The 13947-nt window shown below is 42.5% G+C and overlaps 1 protein-coding gene across 1 annotated transcript in view; it reads right to left on the bottom strand.

Moving 5' to 3' along the window:
• Positions 1-13466, bottom strand: part of Bckdhb (branched chain keto acid dehydrogenase E1 subunit beta) — a 181461-nt gene extending 167995 nt beyond the window's left edge. Inside the window, exon 1 of the mRNA XM_021206174.1 lies at positions 13244-13466. Coding sequence (XP_021061833.1) covers positions 13244-13433 — 190 coding nt within the window. The 5' untranslated portion in view covers positions 13434-13466. The remainder of the gene's footprint in view (positions 1-13243) is intronic.
• Positions 13467-13947: the final 481 nt, after the last annotated feature.

Raw genomic sequence — 13947 nt, 5'->3', positions numbered from 1 at the left:
CTGTTCTGGATTAGCCTGCAGACACTGTTCTGGATTAGCCTGCAGACACTGTTCTCCTGGATTAGCCTGTAGACACTGTTCTGGATTAGCCTGCAGACACTGTTCTGGATTAGCCTGCAGACACTGTTCTGGATTAGCCCTCTACTTGTGTACTATGTAGTCTGACCCTTCTCTAATTCCCATTAAAGCTTCCCAAATATCTACCCACAACTTAATATTTGAGAGAACCCAAAACTGGACGTACACACACACACACACACACACACACACACACACACACCGAGAGAGAGTATGGGGGGCACACTAGCATGCAAGCACACATGTATACACACACAGGCTGTACTATAATGTAAATCAAAGGGCTTGGTTAGAGCTCAATGACAGAAAGCTTGCCCAGCATGCCTGCTTGGCTTCAATCACCAGCAACACAAATGAACAAGAACAGAATAAAGTAAAAGACTATAAATCCAACTGTGCCTGCGTGGTGTCTATGAAAGCCAGGGGTAAGCATCTGATGTCTTCCTTTATTGCTTTTTTGTTTGGTTTGGTTTGGTTTGGTTTGGTTTTTTTAAAGATTTATTTATTTTATGTGAGTACACTGTCACTCTCTTCAGACACACCAGAAGAGGGCTTCTGATCCCATTACAGATGGTTGTGAGCTACTATGTGGTTGTTGGGAATTGAACTCAGGACCTCTGGAAGAGCAGTGCTCTTTACCACTGAGTCATCTCTCCAGCCCTGTTTTGTTTTGTTTTAATTTGTTTTGTTGACACCGTATGGCTCTGGCTGGTCTAGAATTCACCACATAAATCGGCTGGCCTCGGCTGAACTCCACCTTACTTGGTCTCCAAGTGCTGGAAATAAAAGAATGTGCAAACACACCCAAATCCACCTTACTTTTTAGTGTCCCTCATTGAACTGAGAGTTTATTGGCTAGACTGACTATCTAGAGTGCCCTAAATTCTTCCTGTCCCAGCCTCCAGATGTGCGAGTACAGGCAATCCCCTGCCACAGCCAGCCTTTCAATCCCAGCAGTGGGGAGGCAGAAGCATGCAGATCTCTGAGTTCACTGCCGGCCTGGTCAGAGTTACTTCCAGAGCAGCCAGAGTCCTGCAAAGCAAACCACATGATGAAAGCCCTACAAAGACCACACTGGAATAATCCCCACTCCATGTACATCCACGAGGCCCTGCTGAGTCCCATCTCTGCCCACCTGAACTGTCCCATTTAGCATCACTGGCCCAAAAGTTCACCACTGAGACGTCTCTCAGTTTCATTACGTAAGCAGAACCTACATACATGAACCCCTGCAGCCAGAAGCCCCCTCTCCCACCTCTGGGTACCTTTCTAAAACCTTGGCTAATAAACATCTTAGGAGCCATGACCAATCTGTCTTCTCCTTTCTCAGCACTGGAACATCACTTAAGGGTCATCTACTGCAGTAGGCACTGGCTTAATTATACTCGTGGTTGCTATTTTCTGTCCAGACTTCAAATTACAGGAGGACAGGGCCATGTCCATATCCAGAGCATCGAGCAGTCTGTCATCCAGAAAGAAATAACAATGTGTGGAATGGATTAGTTAACGAGCTCACACATGCACACAACTACAGGACCCTGGAACGAAGAGAGGCCAGGATGTAATGTGTAACTAACTCTCTGTTATGCAGGGAGTGCCCACATAAACCTAAGACAGGACTCGTCTGAAGTCTGCTAATTATTCTCTGCGTGACTTAGTGAAAGCTGCTGATATCCAGTTTCCTCCTCTATAAAAACAAAAGCAATGATATCAGAGTACAGGACCACTGTGGAAAACCTGTGAGATGATGTCTATCAAGGAGCCGATAGTCAGTCTCCACTCCGTGTTGGTAAATACCTCCTCTTTCACCTACCTACAGAGACTTAGTCTATTACCCCAGCTGTTGGGTACCAAGCACTACGTGGAACATCTTACTAGGTTCCCATATTATAGGTGAAAGCAATAAAATATACAAAGAATTAATGAGCTTCGACAACGTCACAATGCTGTGTTGTCAAGGGAGAAACTGATTCGGGCAGATACCAGTCCATCATACAAGAACAGCGCTTGGGTGGCTGAGGCCAGAGGATCACCAAGAGACTGAGGCCAGCTGGGGCTTCGCAGTGACTTCTTAGCCAGCCTGGACTAGTGTGAAAACTTCTATAAATGAGAGGAGGGAAGAGGAAGAGAGAGGAAAAGAGGGAGAAAGGGAAGAAGAAGCGAAGTGTGGGGGGAGGCAAGGAGGAAGCACAAACCTACAGCATCTAGTGGTTAGGTGATATTGCCTCTGGAATGACAAAGTCAAAAATGAGATGAGAGGAAAATAAGTAATGAAGTTCCTGAATGATCAAAAGAAACCTGAAAGCGGTAAGTGATGTAAGAGGGAAGGGTCGGTCCTCGCTGAGATACACAAGAAGCAGTGTCTTCAGCAAAGGCCAGATGTGAGCTGAGCAGAGCCAAGAGGTGTGGGAGCCTGGGTTAAAGCACCTGCCCGGAACAGGAATCACATTATAAGAATCAGTGGAAATACACCCGGCAGCCAGGCTGAGCCAGTGACCTTTTGAAGGACATGTGGCCTCGCCTCTTACATTTAAATGCCTGAAGACAGAATTTATAGAGGAATTGTCATCCAGCAACATGGCTGCTTTGACAAGGAACCATACCCAAAGACCTTCTAGGACTATGTGATCTGGCTAGAATGCAGTCATGCTCTGGATTACATTATGATCTGGCTAGAATACGGACACCATTAGTACACACCTTTAATCCCCAACAAGGAAGGTCAGGCTAGTTTATAGAAGGAAGTATCCATGTTTGAAAGTGACATCTAATTGAAAGGCAGACAAGGTGACAAATCAGAGAAAGATTTTACAGAATGAGTCAGATATAGGATACATCCAACTCTCACAAGAACAGCACAGGAAAGAGGGGGTATTTAAGAGCAGCATAGGGAGAAAGAACAGGGTAGACACAGGTGTTGGAGGTGTGTGTGTGTGTGTGTGTGTGTGTGTGTGTGTGTGTGTGTGTGTGTGTGTNGACATGCATATGTGTGTGTGTGTGTGTGTGTGTGTGTGTGTGTGTGTGTGTGTGTGTGTAGCAGTTTTACCAGGACATTTTTACAGAAACTGGTTGCAGAGAAAACAAGCTAAACACAAGTGAAGATAGAATAAGCCAGAGAAAGAGAAGGAGCCAGAAGATTGGCACATACAGCGAGAGTTAGTATACGGCCAAGTAAAGCAATTCAGTAAGAAACTAGAGAAGCTGACTGAATCAGTCAGCTTGGAAGATTAGATTGTACAGAGACTAGGAGCTTCCAGGCCTAGACCTAGGGATTGTTAGGACAAAGAAACACTCTGGGTTCAGCCCCAGCTGTGTATTCACACGGCTTCGGTACAACTCTCATCCCATCATCCGAGGAGATAAAAGCAACATTAACATCTAGCACCCAACATGCTTAGAAGAAAAACCCAACATGATCGGAGAAGGAGAAAACTCACCAACATTGCAGAAAGCAGAGGACATCTGACAGAAACATGGCAGAAGACTGGAGACATCTAACAGAAAGCCACAGAGAAAATTTTGCCCCAGATCATCAGTTCTTTGAGTTTGGCTGGACACTGAAAGACACTTGGGGAGACTCCAGATACGGAGAAATCTCTGAGTCAATGAATCACAGTAAGGAACCCCAAAAGACAATTTTATTATATAGACAGACTCTTCCTGCATTAAAAAGTGGGAAGATCTCAGATCCCTTGAGAGCAAGGATGGAACATGAGGAGATAGAAGCAGTATCTAAAAAAGCCATCTAGGCAGTTATGGCAACTCTGACCACCAGAGCAAACCCGTCCCTATTTTCAACTGCAATCTTTACATATTCCCTCCTTTAAAAAGATTACAAGAATAAATGTACAACAAGAAAAATAGCTGTACAGCAAGAAAATTTAGTTATACGACAGAGGCTAGAGAGAAAAGGGACAGGGGAAGTGGGAGAACAGCAAGTGCTTATTGTGAACCCACGGTGCCTAATGAAACTGAGGATCAAGACAGACAACCTGGGCTGGAGAGATGGCTCAGCGGGTAAGAGCACTGACTGATCTTCCAGAGGTCCTGTGTTCAATTCTCAGCAACCACATGGTGGCTCACAACCATCTGTAATGGGATCTGATACTCTCTTCTGAAGGCAGCTACAGTGTACTCCTATACATAAAATAAATAATTCTTTAAAAAAAAAAAAAAAAAAAAAAAAAGACAGATATCCCACTGAACCTACACTGCCATCTCCTAATGAAATTTAGGAAAGGCGAGCACCCTCACTAGCTTTCCCAGTTACCCAGGAACAAATGCTGAAAATTCATAAAATTAATAACTAGTCTGAAAAGATTTAGCAATGGATGTACTAGAAGGTAGTTCTCAATTACAATGGCTGACATGGTGGCACAAAGAAGCTGCCATTATGGAAAATCATAATTGGTCTAAAGGTGTTAATATCATGAAAGATCAATTGTAAAGTGAATGTCAATATGCTGATTTCCAAAGGCAGATGCAATCTGATGGCTCTGCTATTATACAATGTACTTTAGTAGCTTTAAGAGGCTGGGATAAGGTGGGGGAACAAGGGGAAAGGTCTACGTCAGTCACAAAGACTATGCAAAGCCCTGGAGAGACTTTTACTGAGTTCTTACATAGATTAATGTCTGCTATAAAACAGGGCAATATCAGATCCAGATGCAAGATGGGTATGAACTGAAACTTTAACTTTTGAAATGCAAATGCAGACTGTAAAAAAGTTCTTAGACCTTTAAAAGCTTGACAAGTACTCATGGATGAATGCATTTGAACTCTTCCTGATATTGACCCTATTGACTATGTACTTGAAAAAGCAATGGCCAATAGTCCTAAATTTCAAAATGTCTGATTTTCTGATTATAGGCAATAAGATCATTTGAAAATGAACTATAGACAAGGCATTCCTAGAGATTGCTCTAGAAGACCTCAGTCTTTCAGGATTCGTAGAAGGTGTGGTAAGAGTCTAATTGGACTAATTAATGCAAATCAGTAAAAGATTTGTGAGGCAATCCCTTAACAAAGGGAAACTCCCTAGGAGATAATCCTTTAAATATAGGAAACTCCCGGGGAGGTTCACTCATAACCCAGACAACACACAACATGAGCTAAATAATTCCTGTCAGCAATTCACAGAGCAACTAGAGAAAACTAAACTAGGTACTGAATATCTAAAACATGCTATGGAAGGCAACACTGTCCTGGCAATAACTACAAGTCGCTCACAAGGGCAGAGCAGCTTCACTTGATAGGACAAGAAATTCTGGAGGTACTTGGAAACTAACATCCCTACCTTTAAAATGAATGGTTAACTGACAAGAATAAGTCAGTTAGAGCAATGGACTTTGAATGGGAAAAAAAAATTACAGGCACTTGAGCTGCAGGTACAAGAGCTACTGGAAGCTCCACATATAAAACAGTTTATAAGTCCTTGGAATCTTCTGTATTTGTCATTTAAAGGAAATCTGGAAATTAGAATATGTTGACTGATCTAAGAACTGGAAATAAAGTGGTCAAACTTATGAGTCCATTCCAGAGTGGAATCTCCTTACCTTCTCTATTACCAAAATGATGACCTGTAATAATAATCCATTTTAAAGACTGCCTCATTCCCTTATAAGATCAAGATAGAGAAAATTTTGTTTTTACAGTACCAACTTAAAACAACTCTCCCAGGCAGTGTGGCACATGCCTGTAATCCCAGCACTTGGGAGGCAGAGGCAGACGGATTTCTGAGTTCGAGGCCCTTTCTCGAAAAACGGAAAAAAAAAAACCTCTCAACCTGTGAAAACAAACCAATGGAAAGTTCTTCCTCAAGGAATGTTGAATAATCCAACTCTATGTCAATATTTTGTACAACAGCCATAAACAATCATAAACAATTTCCTCAATCCATAATTTACCATTATATAAATGATATCTTGTTGGCCAATTCTGATGCAAATACATTCTCTCTAGAATGTTTAATGACGTAAAAAATATTTTTATCTACTTGGGGTTTACAGATTGCTCCTGAAAAAAAAAAAAATACAGAGAGAAGATTCAATCAACTATCTAGGATTTAAATTAAGTCAACAAAAGATTCAACCACAAAAGATACAGACACTACAAACTAATTAATGACTTGCAAAATCTATTGGGAGGTATTAACTGGTTACAGCCTACTATTGGACTAACTACTCAAGAGTTCAGTAATTTGTCTCAAACTTTACAAGTCTGATTCAAACTTAAACAGTCCTAGACAACACCAGAAGCAGAGTTGACTCAGGCAGAGTAAAACTTGCAGGACACACATGTGGACTGCCTAGACCCCAAACTTGACTGTATTATTGAGAATGTTTGCCTTCTGCTCATTATGGACTCATTATGCAGAGAGGAGACAATATTTTAGAATAGATCTTCTTAGCACATAAACAGAGTGAAACACTAAAAACATGTTGAAAAAGTTTCTGGTCTAATTGTAAAAGTGAGAATAGGGGTTTGTCAAGTATCAGGAACAGACCCACGATAAATAATAGTACATTATACTAATGCTGAGATTACCTCATTATGAGTAATTAATAAAGATTGGCAAAGAGTTTGTAGCAATTATTTGGAAGAAATTAACAAATATCCAAAAAGCAAGCAACTCCAGTTCATAAAAAGAATTTTATTCTTTCCCTTATAGTAAAAAGACACCAATTTCTGAAGCTCCTACATTTTATACTGATGGAAATAAAGCAAAAATGACAGACTGTAAGTCAGGAATAAGTAAAGTAATTCAAAGCCCATATACTCTGGTTCAAATATCAACACTATATACAATTCTTAGGGAATTATTAGATTTTTCTGAACCTATCAATATAATTACTGCCTCACAATATGCATAGAGAGTTGTGCTACATATTAAAACTGCTGAACTAATAATTCAGAATTAACACCATTATTCATACAACTGCAATAGACAATTTGAAACAGACATTATTATCTATTAGATATCACCCATATTCAAGCTCATATGGATTGCCTGGTCTACTGGCACAAAGAAATAAAGAGATTGACTAACTATAATAAAAAAAAAAATGTGCTAGAAGCCTCAGAATCTCATAGAAAAACATCATGTTAACAACAAAGGTTTAAAGAGAAATGGTTGCATTACTTTGTAAGAAGCCAAAGAAATTTTTATAAAAAAAAGAAAAGAAAAAGTCCTACTTGTTCTTTGCACAATCAAGTTCCAGTAGACCCAAAGAAATTACATTTGGCAGATGGATGTATTTCACTTTGTAGAATTTGGGAAACTAAAATTTGTACATCATACCATTGATACATATTCAGGATTTCAATGGGCTTCTGCTTTGAGTTGTAAAAAGGCTGATTGTGTAATTGCACATAGCTAGCATGCAGATACCCTTACAAATTAAGACTGAAAAGCCCTCACATATACCTCCATTAAGATGAAATGATATTTTCTACATATTATAGCATAAAACATATTACAGGTACAACATATAATCCAATAGGTCAAGCAGTTATAGAAAGATCTAATCATACCTTAAAGGAGATGCTTAGTAAACAGAAAGGGGGAATAAGAACTCCCAGAAATAGACTGAATAATGCTTTGTTAACTTTAAATTTTTTTGAATGCTAATGAGGCAGAAACAACATCTGCTGAAACACTAGATTATAGAACTACTGAATTAGATCAACCTGTATACTTTAAAGATGTTCTGACATCAGAACGAATTCTGGAAATGTGTTGTACTGGGAAAGAAGTCTTGTCTATATTTCCACATGTGATGAAAGACTATGGATTCCATCAAAATTGACAAAGGTTCCACCTGAGTAAGAGAAACTTCTACATGAAAGGCAGGACTCAAGGAAGGAAGAAATGCAGAAAGACAGCAATGCAAATGATACAAAAAGTTAACAATCCCCTCCCCCTCTTTATGGGGACAGATGTTCATCAGACTGGCAGACTGGAAAGCCTTGATGCCAAAATAAACATTTGCTGAAGGACAGATGATCAGGACTGCAGTTATGATGGATCATCGCATCAACGGATCTTCATAAGAACATTCAGGCTGTTAAGTTTATGGGACTGATAATTGTTTGCTGTAACAGAAAGGGGAAGATGTAGAGGAATTCTGATCCAGCAACATGGCTGCTCTGCCAAGAGATCATATCCAAAGACCTTCTAGGTCTATGTGGTCCTGCTAGAATGCAGACATGCTCTGGATTATAATATGATACAAGTGGAATACAGTCATGCCCTTAGTACACACCTTTAGTCCCTGTGATGGCCCAGGGAGTGGCACTATTTGGAGGTATAGCCTTGTTGGAGCAGGTGTGTCTCTGTGGGCTTGGGCGTGGGCTTTAATAACCCCATCCTAGCTGCCAAGAAGCTAGTATTCTGCTAGCAGCCTTCAGTAGAACACTCAACTCCTCCTGCACCATGCCTGCCTGAATGCTGCCATGCTCCATCTTGATGATAATGGACTGAACCTCTGAACTTGTAAGCCAGCCCCAATTAAATGTTGTCCTTATAAGTGTTGCCTTGGTCATGGTGTCTGTTCACAGCAGTAAAATACTAAGACCTGAAGTTGGTACCAGGGCCTGGAGTGATGCTGTGGTAGACCTGACCATGCTTTAGTTTGGCAGAATGTGGATGTGGATTTGGAAAGCAGTGCAACCCTTTAAGTGAGACTTAATGAACTATCCTAGTAGGAATATCGAAGACTTTGTTGCTGAGAGTTCTACATCTTCATCTGAAGGCTACTAGCTGAATACTGGCTTCCAAGCAGCTAGTATTAAAGCCCACGCCCTCAGTCACACACTTACTCCAACCAGGCCACACCTCCTAACAGTGCCACTCCCTGGACCAAGCATATACAAACTATCACAGTCCCTAAGAACGAAGGCAAGGTTAGTTTGTAAAAAGGAAGCAGCAGCCATGTTTGAAAGTGACATCTAATTGAGAGGTAGACAAGGTGACAAATCAGATAAAGATTTTATAAAATAAGTCAGAGTTATGATATGTCCAATTCTCACAGAAACAGCACAGGAAAGAGAGGGTATTTAAGTGCAGCACAGGGAGAGAGAACAAAGTAGACACAGGTGGAAGAGGTGGGGGGGGTGTCCGTGTGTATGTCCGTGTGAGTTTTACGAGGACAGCTTTACAGAGACAGATTGCAGAGAAAACTAGCTAGACACAGGTCAAGACAGAATGAGCCAGAGAACGAAAAGGAGCCAGAAGACTATATTGCCAAAGTTAGTATGTGGCCAACGCACTTAAGTGAGAAGCAGAGAGAATCAGGATTGAATCAGTAATCTTGGAAGATTAGATTGTAAGAAGGCTAGAAGCTTCCAGGCCTAGGCCTAGGCCTAGGGATAGTTAGAACAGAGAAAGATATGCTCTGGGTTCAGCCCCAGCTATGTATTCACACAGCTTGGGTAAAGCTCTCATCTCATCCCATCAGCTGAGAAGATAAAAGCAACATAACATTTACTGAAATTTAATGTCCTTGTGTCTCTGTATCTTCATTCTTAAAGTGTGGATGGTGACATGACCTCCTCAATGCCCTGTCTCATAGGGTCACGTTTTGGGTTATGCCTAATCCAAAGGGTCAAAGAAAGAATTATCTGGCTTCAAGGGTTCCCAACTTTGCCATCAAGTAGTCTCAATGGCAGACTAACATTCAGACAGCCTGCCTCAACAGTACTACATCCACCAATACTTCAAATCATGGTAAAATTTAAGTCTCCATCAGGTGCCTCCCACTTACCAAAGATGGAGATCTACCCCAGTAGTCCTGGCTCCTTCCCCTTACTAGTACCAACTGTCAACCTGACAAGATCTAGAATCACTTAGGAAACAAGCCTCAAAACACAGCTGTGGAGGGTCACTGAGAGGAGGTTAGCAGAGGAGGGAAGGCCCTCTCTTAATGCCAACAGCTGGTTTGGACCACATGAAAAGGAAAAAAGGTTGAGTACCAGTATTCATCCCATCCTGCTTCCTGACCGCAGATATACTGTGACCAGCTTCCTCAAGCTGCTGCCACCGCCATGCCTCACCCTACACGATGGACTGTAAGCCAAAATACATCCTCCTTAAATTGACTTTTGTCTGGGTAAAAAGAAAAATACCACCTCATCCTTTAGTCTCTCTTGCTACAAACAATTACGTCATCTTCAGCTCCCTTCCCCAGCCCCCACAGGTTAAAACGGGGTCAACATCTCCCGTATTGCTACTTTCCACTGGTACTCCTCCGAGCAATGACAATACTCACAGCTTATCTCTCAGCTCCTTGCTATACATCTAGCGATACCGGCCACTAACAAAAACATCACAAATCACCTGCCTCCTAGAAACAGACAATGGTCTCCCAGAGCCCAGCAGAATCTGAACCAAAGTCAATGCACCATCACAGTGTGAGGTGCACTGTAGGCATGTGGCTAGGTCCTCTCCCCAAGCTTTGTCCTGAATTTTAAAGCCTCTATCTTTCGTATGCCTTCCTTTTTCACTCCAAATAAGCTCACTTCCAAGTGCACATCAACAAAAGGCCTGTGTCTACCACGATCATCATGGTACCTGCCTACCCCACTAGTAGAAACATGTCAATCACTGAGGTTTTCTCTCTTGATACAGCACAGGAGGAAGAGCCTACGAAGGGTCTTTTCCTGCCTGAAAAACAAGGCTCCCATGGTCTTTGCAAAGTCCTTGTCCCAAGCCACTGTGCACATTAAAAGAAGTTGGTCCCGGCCACCAACTGAAGCAGAACCTTTTCTGTGTGAAATCAAACAATATGAATGAATGGAAAGCGTTTGCAGCACCCGTGAAGCACAGAGTCCGACTTCATTAACAGCTGTAATATGCAAAGTTTTAGCACCTAAACCCTTTTGTAAGACTTTAGCGTCAGACACAATGGGACTGGAAAGCTGACTCTGCCCTTCACCACACCTGGGAAGACCACAAGGCTCTCTGCACCTCCACTGCCTCATCTGGACAGTGAACACAACACCATCTAACTCACATGATTATTGTCAAGCTAAGAGACTTCATGCCTACACCAGCTGAATAGAAGCAATTGCTCAACAATGGAGAACAGTGTTGACATGGACAGGAGAAATGACTAAAGGCACAATTTTTGAAATATATTAAAAAAAAAAATTCAAGTCAAAATGAACATGAACCAGTGAGCTAATACATGGGAGAGCATTCCTCAGCAGGAGTGTGTGCAAACACAAGTGCAGAGGTTAGTACAAAATCCCAAGGCTGTGTGCCCCTAGCACACTCTTACACATTCTTACACACTCTCAGACTTACTACACTGAACACTCTTATACACTCTGGGTGTAAACTGGGGATTCGAAGTGGGCATTTAAAACTCCATTAAACTATTCACATCTTTGAGTGAGAACTTTAATTTCTAGGGCTCTATCATTGGGGGCAGGAGAGCCACATGCATGAAATGTATGTCTGTGTTTTTTTCTAACACTGTGAAACTATGACAAACGCATGGTATTGTCTATTGAAAGTTTCCCTTTACTATTACTTCCAAGATGGCAGACACTGTGTATATATATGATGTTTATTCAGCCCTCAGCTCTCCTCTCCTTTTAAAATTGCTATTATCATTAATCCCTTAATTACAGAGATGTAAGGCTTGCAGAAGTGAGGACTTCAACATCTCAGGGGATGGGGACAAGACCAAACTTAAGACCCGGACTCTCACTACTGAATTCTACAGATCATCAAAACTCTACAGCATTACAGGAAGTTTTTTTTCTAGTTGATGCAAATTGGACTTGCATTAAAACTACAATTGTGGAAAAGACAAGTGATCTGAAAGGATGAACCTCAAAAGGCTTAGCAGCATTCACCATGAGTGGAGCAATCACATTTTCACTTTTTTCTAAACTCTGCCTTTTATCTGTAAGATGTTTGCACTGTTTCTATAGTAACAACCTAGAGCCATGACATCACTCCAATTTTAATAATTTCAAAACTGTGGAAAGGAGAATTCAGAAGACCTATGCTCTATTTCTCCATTACTAGGCCAAAGTTTCTTTGCTGTGAAAACAGTATTGAAGGCTGAGAGGGAAAAACAAACTGCTGTCCATCTTTCTAATACTGCTATTTCACAAAACTGGGAAACCCCGTCATTGAAATTATTTCTAAAGGCCTCTTATTGCCTCCATGGAGTGGCAAGTCTGAAATTCTGCTTACTAAATTCTAACCCTTGGAGCTATGTGTCATGAACTTATTATGTCCTATGTACTGTTGAATAATCTGCTTCAAGGCTTCCGTTTATCTAACTGCAAAGCGAACATTAAAACATGACCTAGCTCACATGAAATTAAATCTTGTCCTATGAACCAAATGAGATGAGGAATGTAAATTTCACCAATAGCAAGCTTTCGATTAAATATCCCATTATTGTTCACAAGTTAAGACGGGCTTCCAAAAACTGCCAGCCGCGGCATGGGAGACGTTATTAGACAAGAAAACGGGGTAGGTTTTTTTCCTTACTTTCTCCTGATGTTCTGCAGTTAGACCTAGGATGGAGGGCGATTGCATAAAACTTGCAGGAGAAACAGTCAGAGGTGTAGCAAAGGTGGCACACCAGGAGCCTGCCCCATGCCCTTCCGTTCGCTCTTTCCCACCATCTCTAGGGAATACTGCTGGGCCAGGTGACAGCAGGGCCCAGCAGGAGCTCTGTATGAGGAGGCTGAAATAGAAGTCTGGACTCTTTCCCATCTTTAGGCAGAACCTGTTCCGTGACCTTGAGAAAATCAAATTCTAGTCTTTATTCCTTGGGTTTACACTTTCCGTTCAAATGAAAATTAAAAGGCAAGTGTTTTACAGACAGTTGCCTCAAGTTAGTGACTGTCTAAGGCAAGCTAACACCTAAGACGTGATACGGGGAAAGCAGGGATAGAACTCAGGGAAAGGGGGCGGGGAGCACTCTTTGGACAACTCCTCTACACCCTCAGGCCCTAGCAGAAGGCAGAGTGTCCTCTCACCTATCTTGAAATTCCAGGGGCTGCATCTGAAGGGAAGAGTCACTAAGGACGAGTTACAGGAACGCAAACTGACCCGAACCAAGGAGCCTCTAGAGTAGAGTCTAGAGTCTAGGGCAAGGCAAGGATAGAGCCGGGATGCAGCAAGATCCCCAAGTCTCACCATACTGCAGGGACTCTGGGTCCGGCTGGAAAGTGAAGTGGGCCACCCGCCGCTTCTGGGCCGCGTCCTCGCCCCCGGGTTGCAGGAAGCCTTGCACCAGCGCAGCGCAGCGCAGTCCGCACCGCCGCCGCTCCGCTCCCGCAGCCCCGAGCCGCAGCAGCCCACCCGCGCGCGCAGCCACCGCCGCCATCCCCAGTTCTCAGGCACCGCAGCCCACGCTGCCGGCAGGGAGGGCGGAGCTCAGACGCAGGCTTCCTCATTGGGCGGCCTCGAGGGGCGGGTCCGCGAAAGAGACCAATCGGAGACGAAAGTTCGGGGGCGGGGACGGAGACGCGATGACCTGGCGGCCCGCCCAGACGGAAGCCATACCAAGGCCCCTGCAGCCTGAGATGTGGTCCCTGGGTGTGAACCCGCCACCCCAAAATCAGCTGCAGTACTTGCAGTGTCACAGCGCGACTGGCTGTGTTCTTTCCCAGTGTCATTTTTGCGGTGCCATTTTCAGTAGCGTTTTCGTTGTAGACTGTGTTTCTCATAGTCTGTGAGTGCAGTATGGTAATTGTTAGTCATTGCAAGGACAGGCATTGGTTTCGAGTGTCCGGAAAAACCCTAGAATTCTGGAAAAGCCTTCACTCTTATTTTGAAATAATAAACATATTTAGATTTTTAAAATCGATTTTGTTTATCCTGATTTAGATCATATCAAA

This window comes from Mus pahari, chromosome 10 (assembly GCF_900095145.1).
Source record: "Mus pahari chromosome 10, PAHARI_EIJ_v1.1, whole genome shotgun sequence".
NCBI lineage: Eukaryota > Metazoa > Chordata > Mammalia > Rodentia > Muridae > Mus > Mus pahari.
Note: the sequence above shows the minus strand (reverse complement) of the source record. Positions and strands in the feature narration are given on the sequence as shown.